This window comes from Doryrhamphus excisus, chromosome 18, assembly GCF_030265055.1.
Source record: "Doryrhamphus excisus isolate RoL2022-K1 chromosome 18, RoL_Dexc_1.0, whole genome shotgun sequence".
NCBI classification, from domain to species: Eukaryota; Metazoa; Chordata; class Actinopteri; order Syngnathiformes; family Syngnathidae; genus Doryrhamphus; species Doryrhamphus excisus.
In genome coordinates, this window is record NC_080483.1 from 3,574,887 (window position 1) to 3,592,158 (window position 17,272).

A 17,272-nucleotide genomic window follows, 5' to 3' on the forward strand; every position below is an offset into this window, starting at 1 on the left:
TGCTGTGGTGAATGCCAGAGGATGTGATGACATCACAATATTTATTGGTGTCCATCATCGGTACAGTCAGACGTTAATGATGTGATGACAGGAAGTTGAGAGGCGGTCTTTGACATTGACATGGTGGCGAGACGAGGATGTTATGGATCTACGTTTGCATGAAAAGATGAAAGTTGGCTCTGGTGAACTCCTCGTGGATGCTCTCCAGCAGGACGTCGTCTTCTCGCTCCGCCTCGCCCGCACTGTCCCTCGTCCTTCCCACTGTCCTGAGCCCACGTTCGTGGAGGGGCGCCTGGAGCTCGGGCGTGTACGTGAACGTGAAGGATGTGCGGTAGAGGACGCCATCCGGACGGAGTAGGGACACGGGCACAGTGACCACACGACGCCGATGTTGCTGGCCGCCACTGAAGACTGAAACGTCTGGGACCACGCAAAGCAGAGACTTGGGACATCTGACGAGAGGCAGAAGACAACACACGGAGGAGCACACTCATCCACAGCTGTCCTTCAAAGACTACTACGATGGATGTCATGGATATGACATATGAGACAAAACACCAGACAACACCAGACAAAATTTGATGAAATATGACACAAATCGTGAGATGAAGCATGAGATGGAACTGACAAATCAAGAGCTGAAACATGAGATGAATCATGAGATGACTCACACGATGAAACATGAGATGAATCACAAGACGAATCACACGATGAAACATGAGATGAATCATGAGATGACTCACACGATGAAACATGAGATGAATCACAAGACGAATCACACGATGAAACATGAGATGAATCATGAGATGACTCACACGATGAAACATGAGATGAATCACACGATGAAACATGAGATGAATCATGAGATGAATCACACGATGAAACATGAGATGAATCACAAGATGAATCACACGATGAAACATTACATGAATCACAAGACGAATCACACAATGAAACATGAGATGAATCATGAGATGAATCATGAGATGAATCTCACGATGAAACATGAGATGAATCATGAGATGAATCACACGATGAAACATGAGATGAATCACACGATGAAACATGAGATGAATCTCACGATGAAACATGAGATGAATCATGAGATGAATCACACGATGAAACATGAGATGAATCACACGATGAAACATGGAATGAATCACAAGACGATTCATACAATGAAACATGAGATGAATCATGAGATGAATCTCACGATGAAACATGAGATGAATCATGAGATGACTCACACGATGAAACATGAGATGAATCACAAGACGAATCACACGATGAAACATGAGATGAATCATGAGATGACTCACACGATGAAACATGAGATGAATCACAAGACGAATCACACGATGAAACATGAGATGAATCACAAGACGAATCACACGATGAAACATGAGATGAATCATGAGATGACTCACACGATGAAACATGAGATGAATCACACGATGAAACATGAGATGAATCATGAGATGAATCACACGATGAAACATGAGATGAATCACGAGATGAATCACACGATGAAACATTACATGAATCACGAGATGAATCACACAATGAAACATTACATGAATCACAAGACGAATCACACAATGAAACATGAGATGAATCATGAGATGAATCACACGATGAAACATGAAATGAATCATGAGATGAATCACACGATGAAACATGAAATGAATCACAAGACGAATCATACAATGAAACATGAGATGAATCTCACGATGAAACATGAGATGAATCATGAGATGAATCTCACGATGAATCATGAGATGAATCATGAGATGAATCATGAGATGAATCATGAGATGAATCATGAGATGAATCATGAGATGAATCATGAGATGAATCATGAGATGAATCACATGGTGAAACATGAGATGAATCACAAGACGAATCACACGATGAAACATGAGAAAATCACAAGACGAATCACACGATGAAACATGAGATGAATCATGAGATGAATCTCACGATGAAACATGAGATGAATCATGAGATGAATCTCACGATGAATCATGAGATGAATCATGAGATGAATCATGAGATGAATCATGAGATGAATCATGAGATGAATCACATGGTGAAACATGAGATGAATCACAAGACGAATCACACGATGAAACATGAGAAAATCACAAGACGAATCACAAGATGAAACATGAAAAGAATCATGAATCGATTTGTGAGATGAAACACGAGAAAAGAACAAGACTAAATATGAGACGAAATATGAGACAAATCATGAAATGAAACATGAGACGAAAAATAAGAATCATGAGTCAACATGAGACAAATTATGAGACAAGACATAAGACAAATCATTAGAAAAAACATGAGATGAAACAGTGTAGGAATCATGGGATGAAACATGAGCGAAATCATGAAAACAATGTGATAAATTGCGAGATGAAACATGAGGAATCATGAGATGAATCATAAGACAAAACATGAGATGAAACATGAGACAAAACATGAAAACCATGTGATAAATTGTGAGATGAAACATGATAAATTATGAGATGAGACATGAGGAATTATGAGACAAATCATAGGACAAAACATGAGATGAAACATGAGACAAGACCTGAGACGAATCATTAGAAAAAACATGAAATGACACATGATAGGAGTCATGGGGTGAAACATGAGACAAATCATGAAAGTGAAACATAAGACAAAACATAAGAATCATGAGACAAGACATTAGACAAATCCTAAGACAAAACATGAGATGAAACATGAGACAAAACATGAACACCATGTGATAAATTGTGAGATGAATCATGAGACAAGACATGAGACAAAACATGAAAGCCATGTGATAAATTGTGAGATGAAAGATGAGGAATCATGAGACGAATCATGAGACAAGACATGAGATGAATCAAAAGACAAAACGAGATGAATCATAAGACAAAACATGAGATGAAACATGAGACAAAACATGAACACCATGTGATAAATTGTGAGATGCAACATGAGGAATCATGAGACAAGAGAAAACAAACATGAGATGAAAGATGAGCTGAATGGTGAGACGAAAGACAAGACGACATTTGAGAGGTTTTGATGGTATACCCTGAAAAGCCTAAAACCGGTAACCTATACCTATATCGTCTTTTATACTGCCATAAATATCAACATTTCAAGGTGAAGACACGATGATGATACAGGCCACGATACGTCTCAGACTGCACGTCTGCTGTATTTTATAGAAATTCCGCCATAAAGTCCAAATGAGTGTGTTTGGAATGCGGCTGGGATAATTGAAGCCCGACTCCGACCTGCTGGCTGACATTGTGAAAAGGAAACGCTCCAGACTGTTACTTGATATTCAGGCCAACTTTGATGGTGGTCTACTGACACCAGCGATACTTTCACTTTCTGTGTGTGTTACAGCAGCAGGCTGATGGAGACAAGACATGAGACAAAACATGAAATGAAACATGAGATGAAACATGAGATGAAACATGAGATGAAACATGAGATGAAACATGAACACCATGTGATAAATTGTGAGATGAAACATCAAGAATCATGAGACGAATCACAAGACATGACATGAATCATAAGACAAAACATGAGATGAAACATGAGACAAAAAATGAAAACCATGTTATAATTGTGAGATGAAACATGAGGAATCATAAGATGAATCATGAGAAAAAACATGAGATGAAACATGAGACGAATCATTAGAAAAACATGAAATGACACATGATAGGAGTCATGGGGTGAAACATGAGACAAATCATGAAAGTGAAACATAAGACGAAACATAAGAATCATGAGACAAATTATGAGACAAGACATAAGACAAATCATGAGACAAGACATGAGACGAATCATAAGACAAAACATGAGATTAAACATGAGACAAAACATGAAAACCATGTTATAATTGTGAGATGAAATACGAGGAATTATGAGACGAATCATAAGACAAAACATGAGACAAGACCTGAGACGAATCATTAGAAAAAACATGAAATGACATGGTGAAACATGAGACAAATCATGAAAGTGAAACATAAGACAAAACATAAGAATCACAAGACAAATTATGAGACAAGACATAAGACGAATCATGAGACAAGACATGAGACGAATCACAAGACAAAACATGAGATGAGACAAAACATAAAAACAATGTGATAATTGTGAGATGAAACATGAGGAATCATGAGACGAATCATAAGACAAAACATTAGATGAAACATGAGACAAAACATGAAAACCATGTGATAATTGTGAGATGAAACATGAGATGAATCATAAGACAAGACATGAGACGAATCGTAAGACAAAACATGAGATGAAACATGAGACAAGACCTGAGACGAATCATTAGAAAAAACATGAGACAAAACATGAAAGCCATGTGATAATTGTGAGATGAAACATGAGGAATCATGAGATGAATCATAAGACAAAAAATGAGATGAAACATGAGACGAATCATTAGAAAAAACATGAAATGACACATGATAGGAGTCATGGGGTGAAACATGAGACAAATCATGAAAGTGAAACATAAGACAAAACATAAGAATCATGAGGCAAATTATGAGACAAGACATAAGACAAATCATGAGACAAGACATGAGACGAATCGTAAGACAAAACATGAGATGAAACGTGAGACAAAACATAAAAACCATGTGATAATTGTGAGATGAAACATGAGGAATCATGAGACGAATTATGAGACAAGACATGAGACGAATCATAAGACAAAACATGAGACGAATCATTAGAAAAAACATGAAATGACACATGATAGGAGTCATGGGGAGAAACATGAGACAAATCATGTAAGTGAAACATAAGACAAAACATAAGAATCATGAGACAAATTATGAGACAAGACATGAGACGAATCGTAAGACAAAACATGAGATGAAACATGAGACAAAACATGAAAACCATGTGATAATTGTGAGATGAAACATGAGGAATCATGAGACGAATCATGAGACAAGACATGAGATGAATCATAAGACAAAACATGAGACGAATCATTAGAAAAAACATGAAATGACACATGATAGGAATCATGAGACGAATCATAAGACAAATCATGAAAGTGAAACATAAGACGAAACATAAGAATCATGAGACAAATTATGAGACAAGACATAAGACAAATCATGAGATAAGACATGAGACGAATCATAAGACAAAACATGAGATGAAACATGAGACAAAACATGAAAACCATGTTATAATTGTGAGATGAAATACGAGGAATCATGAGACGAATCATAAGACAAAACATGAGACAAGACCTGAGACGAATCATTAGAAAAAACATGAAATGACACGGTGAAACATGAGACGAATCATAAGACAAAACATGAGACAAGACCTGAGACGAATCATGAAAGTGAAACATAAGACAAAACATAAGAATCACAAGACAAATTATGAGACAAGACATAAGACGAATCATGAGACAAGACATGAGACGAATCACAAGACAAAACATGAGATGAGACAAAACATAAAAACAATGTGATAATTGTGAGATGAAACATGAGGAATCATGACAAAACATGAGAAGAAACATGAGACAAAACATGAAAACCATGTGATAAACATGAAATGACACATGATAGGAGTCATGGGGTGAAACATGAGACAAATCATGAAAGTGAATCATAAGACGAAACATAAGAATCATGAGACAAATTATGAGACAAGAAATAAGACAAATCATGAGAAGAGACATGAGATGAATCATAAGACAAAACATGAGACAAAACATGAAAACCATGTCATAATTGTGAGATGAAACATGAGGAATCATGAGACGAATCATGAGACAAAACATGAGATGAAACATGAGACGAATCATTCGAAAAAACATGAAATGACACATGATAGGAGTCATGGGGTGAAACATGAGACAAATCATGAAAGTGAATCATAAGACGAAACATAAGAATCATGATACCAATTATGAGACAAGACATAAGACAAATCATGAGACAAGACATGAGATGAATCATAAGACAAAACATGAGACAAAACATGAAAACCATGTCATAATTGTGAGATTAACATGAGGAATGAGACGAATCATGAGACAAGACATGAGACGAATCATAAGACAAAACATGAGATGAAACATGAGATGAATCATGAAAGTGAAACATAAGACGAAACATAAGAATCATGAGACAAATCATGAGATGAAACATGAGACGAATCATGAAAGTGAAACATAAGACAAAACATAAGAATCATGAGACAAATCATGAGACAAGACATGAGACGACATGAGGCGTCATGGCGTCCTAACGTGTCCTTGACATGTTGTGAACATGTCTGACGTGTTGTGGAAGTCTTTCATGGACTTACTTGAACATGGTCTCAGCCTCGGTGTTTCCAAAGCACACTTTGAGATGAGGGCCAAAGTTTTCTCCGAGGATTTCCAACATGGCGACATGACCGCCGCCGTTCACCTGTGACAACAGAGGAGTTGGGTGTGATTGACAGCAGCGAGAACGCTATTGATGTTGTTCATGTTGCTCACATCCAGGCTGCTGACCACCGGGAAAGGACTGATGGGGGTCTGGACACAGACCGCCTCCTGGTTGAAGGTGTAGTCCACCACCTCCACTCCGATGACGGTCCAACACGAGCCGTCATTCAGGACCACCCTGCTAGGGTCTTTGACACTGCAGACGGCCTGATCAGATGGGGGGGGGGGGGGGGGGGGGCGTTAAGACTTTCCTCCATTTTGTAGTCAGGGGGACACTAACCTGGTGCACCACGATGGCGTCATTGGACAAACACAAGTAGGCGTGAGGGGTGTCTCTGAACTCCAGGGCACACTTGTGCAGCTGAGAGACGGGTTCGTCCACCTCCAAGATGGCGTGCTGCTTGTTGACCTTTCGGATCACCTGGTGGCACCAACGACATGAACCTTCTTCAAGATACCTTCTCCTCCAAAGTAGGCCAAAAGACCACACAAGAACTTTTCATGGAAAAAACAACTTCCTGATTGACTGTGTATGTACTATATATATTATGCATATATCATCTATATGCAGCCTTTTTAACGCATATAAGCACTTATTCATGTGTAATGTTGCTTTAACATCATCTTTGTGTTAAAACGTTATATTATTTTTAAGTACATACATAATTATATAATGTGTGTAGTTTCGCATAATACGCATTTTCACTATATGTCCTTTTTGCTGATCACACACTTTCCTGTGGGCTCCCACTGATGTCATAGTAACCAGACGCCGCAGCTTGTGTGCACGTTTGTGTTTTCGTTCTGAGGTTTCCCTGCTGAGTCGTCATAGCGGGGACATCTGCCTCCAGGTGAGGATGCCCGCATGTCAGCAACTTTGGATGATTCCTTTGACGTCAGGTCAACGGGCATATTGACTGACTCTCGGCACGGCGGTCGAGTGGTTAGCGCGCAGACCTCACAGCTAGGAGACCAGGGTTCGATTCCACAATCGGCCATCTCTGTGTGGAGTTTGCATGCGTGGGTTTTCTACGGGTACTCCGGTTTCCTCCCACATTCCAAAAACATGCTAGGTTAATTAGCGACTCCAAATTGTCCATAGGTATGAATGTGAGTGTGAATGGTTGTTTGTCTATATGTGCCCTGTGATTGGCTGGCCACCAGTCCAGGGTGTACCCTGCCTCTCGCCTGAAGACAGCTGGGATAGGCTACAGCACCAAAAGTGGTAGAAAATGAATGAATGAATGAATGTGTGTGTGTGTTACCATGGGGGGCAGAGTGACTCCAGACTCGGTGCACACAAGTTGGACCACACAACCGTAACACACCAATCCTTCGCTCAGCACAAAATCGCCTCGGTCAGCACGTGGCTCCTCCACTACACACACACACACACACACATATATATATATATATATATATATATATATATAAGCTCTTCATCTATCATCAGCTTTACAAAAAGCAGGTGTGTGTTCTTCACACAAGACATTTCAAGACATTTTTGGTGGACTTTCTTAGCAGCATTGCGGTGCCGTGCACCTCCCCCCTTCCCTTTGTTTAATGTGCACGTGCTGGCACGGGTAGGGATGGAGGGGCTGACGGAAGAGTTCTGGTGCTGGGAGGTCCGCGTTTGAGAGTTAAACAAACACACACACACATCTTTTCCACACGTGTGTGTTGGCCATCCTCTCACACAGGACAGCATTTAGGCTGGGTGGTCAGGAGGGGTGGTCGGGAGCGGTGGGGATGGGGGCGGGTGATATCAGGAAGTGCCGATGCTGACAAAGATGTTCCCAGAGTGCATTGCAGAAGACCTTCACTGCTTAAGACTCAACACTGTGTGCGTGTGTGTGTGTGTGGGTATGTGTGTGTACCCAACGTGATGGTGAAGGCCGTCCACTGTCTGGCGCTGGCGATGAAGGCTGTGCCCTCCACGGCAAGGTATCGCGTGCTGACCGTCTGTGAGCGAAGACGGTTGAACAACGCCACTCGCGAGCAGGCTGAAATACACACTGAAACGCACACACACACACACAGTGAGGATGGTGAAAGGGTGTGGAGATAAAAGAACGAGCGAGAACGCACAGTCAGCGTTCTTCATGGACTGTCTCTTCTGAGACGGTTTGGAGATGACTTTGATGAGGCGGCTGTGGAAGGCGCCTACTTCCTGTCTACTACTTCCTGTCTGCGTGAAGATCTGCAGCAGAAGGCGGAAGTGTTTCCGCTTGTCCTGATCCGAGATGAACAGCGACTTGGCGCAAGCGAACATCCTCTGCAGGCGCACAGAGAGCGATCCATGAGACAGCACAAACGATTTGCACAAAACAGCACAAATGTAGCACAAAGGAGTTTGACAATTTTTGTAAAAAAAAAATCAGTAAAATATTCTGTAAAAACAGCACAAGCAATCATTTCATTGTCACGAAAAAGCACAAATGAAGAGGAAACAAAGAATGTCGGTGGGCTGATTATGTAATTTTAACTTCAAATCTAACTTAAATCTTTAACTTAAAAAGTATGTAGTACAAATAGTAAGTAAAAGTACAAATTATTTTTTTGCAGTAAAAGGCAGCACAAACAATGAAACTATTTGATTTACCTATAAAATAATCTCTAATAACTCCAAAACGAAAACAGCACAAATGATTATTCTATTTGCACAAAACAGCACAAACGATTGTGTCTATTTTTGTGTCATTTGGAGAAAATAGTTGGTTGCATCAACTTTGATTGACCTAGAAAATAATCTCCAATAACACAAAAACAAAAACAGCACGAACAATAATTTGATTCACCCAAAACAGCAAAAACATAGCACAAACAATTCTATTTTTGTTTCATTTGGAGAAAATGGTTGGTTGCGTCAACTTGGATTGACCTAGAAAATAATCTCCAATAACACAAAAACAAACAAAAAAATAAAAACAGCACAAATGATAATTTGCACAAAACAGCACAAACGATTGTGTCTATTCTTGTTTCATTTGGAGAAAATGGTTGGTTGCGTCAACTCTGATTGACCTAGAAAAGAATCTCCAATAACACAAGAACAAAAAAGCAAACAAAAAAATAAAAACAGCACAAATGATAATTTGCACAAAACATCACAAACAATTGTGTTCTTTTTAATTGTGGTAATTGTTTTTAATTCTGTAAAGCAGTTTGTGTTGCATGTCCTTGCGGGAAAAATGCTCTACAAATAAAGTTGATTTGATTTGAACTCAAAAACAAAAACAGCACAAAGAATAATTTTATTTGCATAATTTGCATTTATTTTTGTTTCATTTTGAGAAAGCGGTTGGCTGGTTCAACTTTGATTGACCTCTAAAATAATCTCTCCTGATTGAGAAACAAAAACAGCACAAATGTAAATATTTTACCAGAGTTTTGCGCTTGGGCGAGTTTGACAAGGCAGAGGCCACAGGTCATGTGACACGTCTTGAAAAGGGGACAGCAGCTCATACTGGTACGGAATACTTCAATCTGTACTGTACAGTAAGTACACTGTGTACACTTACTTTCCGAGTGCACCAAGTGTGTGAGCATCAGGCTGACCCAAATCCACTGAATGAGTCGATCATAGCACATAATAGGATTGTTGTGGTGTCAGTACTATGTCAGCCACTAGGGGGCTCATTTCGTGTAGTTGGGCATTGTTATGATGTGCTGTGATGTATTAAGCAGGCTCACCCTGTCGCTCAGCAGGTCAAAGGTGAGTTTGAAGGTGTCGCTGTGGGTGTGAGCGGAGGCATCCACACACATGTAGCCACACAGGTCGACGCCCCCTGCTGGGCACACCAGGAAGTAAAAGAAAAGAACAGTCTCTTGAGACGTTGTCCATCTGCCCGGATCAGGTCCCCTCCTAGTGGTAGAAGGTGGTGCTCACCTGCCAGGTGGTCGTACAGGAGCCTCCAAGCGTGGCCGATGATGTAAACACATGGAGGCGGGCAGAAGAACCTGAAGCATAACACATCGGTGAAGGTTCAGGACAGCCACACCACGTGTTCGCCTCTGGATGGTCCTTGGCGTGCAAACCTCTTCTCGTTGCCGTAGGACTTTTGAGCAACTTTGGCGTGCAGGATGACCACGCATTGGTCGCCTCCTCTGCTCGCTGCCAAAGACGGACAGGTCGACTGGGTTCTCCTGATTGGACGAGAGGGAAAGCAGTCACACCGCATGACCTTCTATACAAGATGTTGCAGTGTGTTCTTTTGTGAGGTCAAAGGTCACTGATGTTGGCCCTTAGAGAAGTGTTTTTCTACACCACACTCCTCCAAGCATGCATTTACTGTCCAGAAAAGAATGCTCTCCATTTTGGACTTCACACACACACACACACACACACTTATTGTGTTCACAGCGTTTCTTTGAAGATGCTAAAAGTCCACACTGGATCATGAGAACATTCCTGAACACACACACGCGCACGCACACACACAGGCTCCTACATGACCTTTGACCTTGTGCAACAGCACATGCATTCTTACTTGATGGGATACATTTAGTGCATGAAGTGTGTGTGTGTGTGTGTGTGTGTGAGTGTGTGTCTCACCAGGGTGTCAGCAGTCGTCCAAATTAGCCCTTCCCCTAGTGAAGGGTCAGAGGTCATTGTGACTTTGTGGTCTTTGAAAGTGTAACCCCCACTCTGTACAGTATGACCTGCTGATGTTTTACATTCAGTAAAATCATTCCTGATTTTTGCCTGCCAGGTCCTGATATAAAAGTGCTATGACCTCATTAACTTGCATTGTGCACAGATTATGAGCACTAGACTACAGACCACCTACAAAGCGGGGGCGGGGGCACAGGTGACCCAGGACCAGAAAAGACAAGGGGGTGGGACAAGGCTCCGACATTAAGTGTTGTTGTTACGACATGGTCATTGCGTCTTTTCCACTACTGACTTTCTTCAGGCTTCTGATTGGCTTAAATCAGGGGTCTCAAACACGCGGCCCGCAGCACACTAGTTTGAGGCCCCCGCCTTGATATGAAAGTTTAATATTAGTGCGGCCCGCGCAAGTTTGATATGGATGCTGTATGGTATCATGTACCCAGAAAAAATTATTACGTTTGATTAATGTTCATGTTAAAGGTTAAATAACTGTTAATAGTTATCCTCCCTATCCGTGTGGAAGTGGTAAGTTTTTGGCTATTTAAGTTTAAAGGAAATAACTTGAAGGCTACCGTTTAGGTCACTAGCTCTCTAGTTTGCGAGTTAGCATGTGTCTCAAGACCCTGCAGTTGCGCAATATGTTGTAAATAAAAAGAGTATAAATGTGACTATAGTCGTGTTTTGTCATGTCTACAGGGCTCTAATAATGCTTTGTTCATTTTAATCTGAAAAAAATAATTTGTCTACCCACCAACTATATGTGGTTTCTTAAGTTTTTATTATTTGCTTTATTATTATTATTATTATTATTATATTTATTTATTACTGATTGATTGATTTTCTTTATTCTTGATTTGTTTATTTATTTTTCATCTTATTTTGTGTAGAAAAATAAAAAGTAAGATATTTGAGAACAGTGGAATGTTTTATCAGAGCTTTTCTTGTAGAAAATCGGAACCAAAGCAAAGTTTATTCATTTTTCTGTTTTTAATAAATGCGTTTTTTTTTTTTGGGGGGGGAAAATCTGATGCGGCCCAGTTTCACCCAGACCCAAGCTCCAGTGGCCCCCAGGGAAATTTAGTTTGAGACCCCTCGCTTAAATGTTTTCCCACTACGAGGTTTTGTCCTCCGAAAGTACTCTTAGAAAGTATTCTTTCTAAAAAAAAAAAAGACAGATTCATGTCCAAATATCAAAGTTTATGAGTTGGCAGTTTTTTTTCCTTCTGTGTGTGCGTGGGAGTTAGGGAGGGTGGGCTGTTATAGCCGCCTGCCGCCCCCCACCCCACCACCTCATTCCAGCACACAGCAGCATTGAGCACACAAGCAAAGCGGCTTGGATACATCCAACATCCTCACTGGGAACGTGTGTGTGTTTGTGTGTGTGCATCTGCGCAACAGGACATTTCCACACGTCTCACCTGTCCCACTCCACGTGTCCATCCAGCAGGTGAGTGACCGCCTCAGTAGAACTGGGCTGGAAGCAGGCAAGCTGTTGCTTGGAAGCCTCTGGAATTAAGAAGACATTTAGTGAGTGAGCGGTGTTATATGTTTTATGAAGACAAACAGAGATGATCTGTACTGGAGAAAGACGCTCATATGTTCCATAAACTCTTTCTTACTCTTAAACGTTCATCTCTTTAATGAAAGTGTCTTTTAGGAACACACTTAAAAAACTGTTGGGTTCACAAGGTCACATGGAGGTGTCCACCTCTGTGGACACAAGCCTGCAGACGCACTACTGATCACCTAATGCAGTGATTTTCAAGCACTGTGCCGCGGCACACGGAAAGTTGTCAGGGTGCGTTCTTCTTTGTGGTGTTTTTCTTCTTCTGTTGTTTATTGGCGGTTGGCAGGCAGCTTTCGTATGCATTACCGCCATCTGTGAAACAGAATCTAAACCCTTCTATACTTTATTCCCAAGTGCAGTTTTATTAAAAAAGAAAATATATCTATATAAAACATGTCCTGAGTTTAATTATAAAATGTTAGCAAGGGTGCGTTCTTTCAGCGCATGCTCAGATATGACGTAACACGCAGATCCAGACGTTTTTCGGTTTTAAAAATGGAGGCGAGGACTAAGTCGGCACTGGACTAAGCAAAGTTTATCATGTGATGTTGATGTTTACGTTTTACTGGGCATGCCCTATTGACTATTCTGTTTGATTTTCACTGCGCATGTAGACAACAGATTGGAATATTCCTTTCCATGGATACCATTGTTTCCCGAAAGGTCATTCGGAAAGAGAAAAACTGGTCATGTAAACATGGCTACTGTGGAGTGTCTGTGGTGTAAAGACTGGCAGAGCAATGTAATATTGGTCCGTGTGGCAACACCTACCTTGTTCCTCCCATAGACTTATTGATGCACGTGTGAGGATGTGGTGACATTTTGTAACATTTTTCTTAGTGGTGTTCAAAAACGTTGAAAAACACTGGCCTAGGCAGCCTGCATTTTAAGGGAATGCGTTTCTCTATTGAGCATCAACATCCTTACCTGTGCACGTCTTCCCGTCGTCATTGAGTGTGGCTCAAAAAAGGTTGAAAAACACTGACCTAATGGACCTTTCATGTCCTCTAGCAGTGAGACAGGTAGGACAGAAAGGAGACAGAAAGGAGAGTGTGGGACCTGCATAAGGACAGACGGCGAAGGCTTCCTGTGTTGAAAGTAGCAACGAGACATCTGGTTTCATTCTATCCGTGAACAACAAGTGTCTCTTTCTCTCTCTGAGCGGTTGTCTATCAAACATCTGAGTTGACTCAAACGTCTCATGTCAACCAGGAAACGTTAGCGAGTCCGCCGGGCCTGCCTCCATCACAAGGGGGCGCGCTTGTTCCTGACCGGCGTTGGCGCCTATTAGATGACCTTGTCAGGATGGGTGCTGACCTTGTCATGTTGTAGGAAGCGGCATGATGACAGACATTCTAGCTTCAGCGTTCAGCAAAAAGTAAATCATACGTCAGAGAAAAGCTTCACCGGATCCACAAGGACCTTCAAGTTCTGGTCCTCATCCTACCTCTGCATCTGTCTTCCATGACGCCGAGCTCGTCCATCGGCAGAAATTAGGACGCCCGAGTGATCACATGATGACTGACTGCATCGCGGGACGAGAACAAGAGAACCTGTAGATCCCCCGCTGTGGTTCTACCAGCTGTAAGAACACGTCTTGCAGTCAAGATGGTCCAATTCTTCTCGCGTGCACGTGATGCTCGCCCCGAACGTCAGGGCGGGTTAGTTCTGGTCTGACAGTCATTCATTAACTTGACCCACAGCAAGTTTGTGTGCACAGCAGGAGCAAACAGAGATAATCACCTGCTACTTTCTCACGACGTTCCGTCTCCTCAAACCCAACCCAGACAGCAGAAAGTACGACCAACAAGACGCCATGGTCATCATCACCATCTTCCAACATCCCATAATAGTCATCAGGATGGAAAGAGCTCTGCTTTGCGTTGCTTTGTGGGGGTCCTCACAACAAGGCGGTAATTAATCCTAAACAAGTGGGCCTGGTGGATAAGAGGAAGGCAGGAAATGAGCTCTTGGGGCGTCGCCATGGTTACGGTCATAAGATCACCTGCCCAAAACAAACAGGAAGATAAACAAACAACGTTGCATAAGAAACATGTGAAAATAATGATGGGCTGGAATTGAACAACGGCTATCAATGTGAAGCCCTGAAGACTTACGTAGCATTATTACCGACTCACTACTGCCCCTTAAGGAACACAGTGGTATTACAAGACATTCATTATTGATGTCATTTGGCACACTTGCATACTTACACTTAGCTTAAGTCAGGGGTCTCAAACTCAATTTACTTGGGGGCCACTGGAGCTAGGGTCTGGGTGAGACTGGGCCGCATCAGGTTTCCCCCCCCCAAAAAACGCATTTATTAAAAACAGAAAAATATACAAACTTTTTCAGTGCTTTGGTTCAGATTTTCTACAAGAAAAGCTGTGATAAAACATTCCACTGTTCTCAAATATCTTACTTTTTATTTTTCTACACAAAATAAGATGAAAAAAACAAAACAAATCAAGAATAAAAAAAAACAATCAATCAGTAATAAATAAATATAATAATAATAATAAAACGGCAAATAATAAAAACTTAAGAAACCACATATAGTTGGTGGGTAGACAAATTATTTTTTTCAGATTAAAATGAACAAAGCATTATTAGAGCCCTGTAGACATGACAAAACATGACTATAGTCACATTTATACTCTTTTTATTTACAACATGTTGCGCAACTGCAGGGTCTTGAGACACATGCTAACTCGCAAACTAGAGAGCTAGTGACCTAAACGGTAGCCTTCAAGTTATTTTCTTTAAGCCAAAAACTTACCACTTCCACACGGATAGGGAGGATAACTATTAACAGTTATTTAACCTTGACCATTAATTAAACGTAATAATTTTTTCTGGGTACATGATACCATACGGCATCCATATCAAACTTGTGGGGGCCGCACTAACATTAAACTTTCATATCAAGGCGGGGGCCTCAAACTCGTGTCCTGCGGGCCACATTTGGCCCGTGGGCCGCGTGTTTATATGTAGTATTCTGTCCAGTAAGCATCAGTGATGACACAAAACATTGATGACATGTCCGACATGAGAAAAGGAATTTTACTCCCATTTCATGTGGAAGTGGTACGTTTTTGGCTTCTCATTTTTCTTAAGTTTAGGAAAAAATTAAAAATGAGGCTAACTAGTCAGTGCACTAGCATGCCAGGGGGTGTTATTTTATGTCTATATAGGTCTAATATTGTAGAAAATGTATTTAGAAAACCATAACCAGTTTTCCATTCTTGAAAAAAAATCAGTAACTGTTACATTTGTTCACTTCCTGCTTTCCATAATGCAGTTTAAGTTTTGTTTTTTTTAAATAATGCACTTTATACCGAAGTGCATTGGCTGAGATGTGCATTGTTTGAGGTCCTTATTCAATCCATTCCATAGTTTGATTCCACATACTGAAATGCTATAGCTTTTTAACGTAGTCCTAGCATAGAAGTGTTTCAAATGTACTTCTTCCCTGAGATCATATTTCTCCTCTCTTGTAGAGAAGTATTAGAAGACATTTTAGCTAATTGGTTATTTTTAGCCTTATGCATTATTTTAGCTGTTTGAAGATGAACTATATCAGCAAGTTGAAGTATTTGTGATTTTAGAAATAAGGAGTTTTCCATTCTTGAAATACAAAAATATTCCACACTGAATCGTATTTCACGGAAATTCAGTCACTGCAGCTGGGTCTGAAACCAGTAAACAGCGATAAATGAGGGAGGACTGTCTCAATAAATTATGAATTAAATGGAAAAATGAACATATCATGTCACTTTTATCTTTATTGATGACGCTTCCTGCCGAAGATGGCAGTGAGGGGAGAGGTATTGATTGATAATGTTTAATTTATGAATGTGCACACATCGGCCTAATAGACTTTTTTGGTTTGTTTAGCTTGTTAGCTTTTAGCCTCAACGGCTCATTCCAAAATTAGCTGGAAATAACTACATAAGTGAAAAATATGAATATTATCAAGCTAACTAGAGAAGGTCATTTTACGGAAAATGTGGTCTTACTGGAAAAACTGAATATTTGGCATGTGGAAAAGCTTGGTTTTGAATGGGTTGGGAAATTGACATGGCCTGAAAAACATGGAAGCTGACAGCTTGGATAGGCTCCAGCAAGTGGTAGAAAATGAATGAATGAATGAATCTTTATCAATATGCTTGCCACTTGCAGCTTTCAATTCAACTAAGCGCAATCGGTAATAATTTGAGTTGAAAACTGAATCCTACAAAAACTTGGTATAAAAATCAAGGTACCACTGACAAAGGCAAAGAAAGACTTTTAGGAATTGGAATATTTTCCACTGTGTTTTGGAGTACGGCAAAGTCCTTATCTACCACAGAGACATAACACACCCTGACGCACCCTGTTATTTTTATTGCTTCTAGACATGCTACGGCAGGGGTCTCAAACACACGGCCCGCGGGCCAAATGTGGCCCCGCCTTGATATGAAAGATTAATGTTAGTGCAGCCCGCGCAAGTTTGATATGGATGCTGTATGGTATCATGTACCTAGAAAAAATTATTACGTTTGATTCATGTTCATGTTAAAGGTTAAATAACTGTTAACAGTTATCCTCCCTA

General features: G+C 40.6%; 2 protein-coding genes across 4 annotated transcripts in view; one reads left to right on the forward strand and one right to left on the reverse strand.

The window, feature by feature from the left end:
* rbpjl (recombination signal binding protein for immunoglobulin kappa J region-like) lies at positions 1 to 14,300 on the reverse strand. Of its 3 annotated transcripts, none has more exons than XM_058055566.1 (12): positions 14,126 to 14,300; positions 12,530 to 12,617; positions 10,535 to 10,642; positions 10,386 to 10,456; positions 10,190 to 10,284; positions 8,585 to 8,771; positions 8,374 to 8,511; positions 7,762 to 7,874; positions 6,777 to 6,917; positions 6,548 to 6,703; positions 6,373 to 6,476; positions 1 to 452 (listed from the first exon to the last, which is right to left on the reverse strand). In XM_058055566.1, the coding sequence occupies exons 1-12, from the start codon at positions 14,160 to 14,162 to the stop codon at positions 149 to 151; spliced, it is 1,542 nt and encodes a 513-aa protein (XP_057911549.1). In that variant the 5' UTR covers positions 14,163 to 14,300; the 3' UTR covers positions 1 to 148. The 3 variants fall into 3 exon arrangements, with proteins under 3 accessions (XP_057911549.1, XP_057911550.1, XP_057911547.1); XM_058055567.1 differs by having other exon boundaries at positions 1 to 420; positions 10,190 to 10,287; XM_058055564.1 differs by having other exon boundaries at positions 10,190 to 10,287.
* matn4 (matrilin 4) overlaps positions 12,413 to 17,272 on the forward strand; it is a 20,966-nt gene continuing 16,106 nt past the window's right edge. Inside the window, exon 1 of the mRNA XM_058055563.1 lies at positions 12,413 to 12,558. The gene's annotated coding sequence lies outside the window, so the exon portion shown is untranslated. The remainder of the gene's footprint in view (positions 12,559 to 17,272) is intronic.

What these genes read in the sequence shown, in the direction of transcription:
- rbpjl (XM_058055564.1), bottom strand. Translation starts at nt 14,162, where the DNA reads ATGGACGAGCTCGGCGTCATGGAAGACAGATGCAGAG. An exon ending in TCCTACGGCAACGAGAAGAG is followed by an intron (nt 10,457 to 10,534) that starts GTTTGCACGCCA and finishes GTTATGCTTCAG; the next exon opens with GTTCTTCTGCCCGCCTCCAT. An exon ending in GGCCTTCACCATCACGTTGG is followed by an intron (nt 7,875 to 8,373) that starts GTACACACACAT and finishes GTGTGTGTGTAG; the next exon opens with TGGAGGAGCCACGTGCTGAC.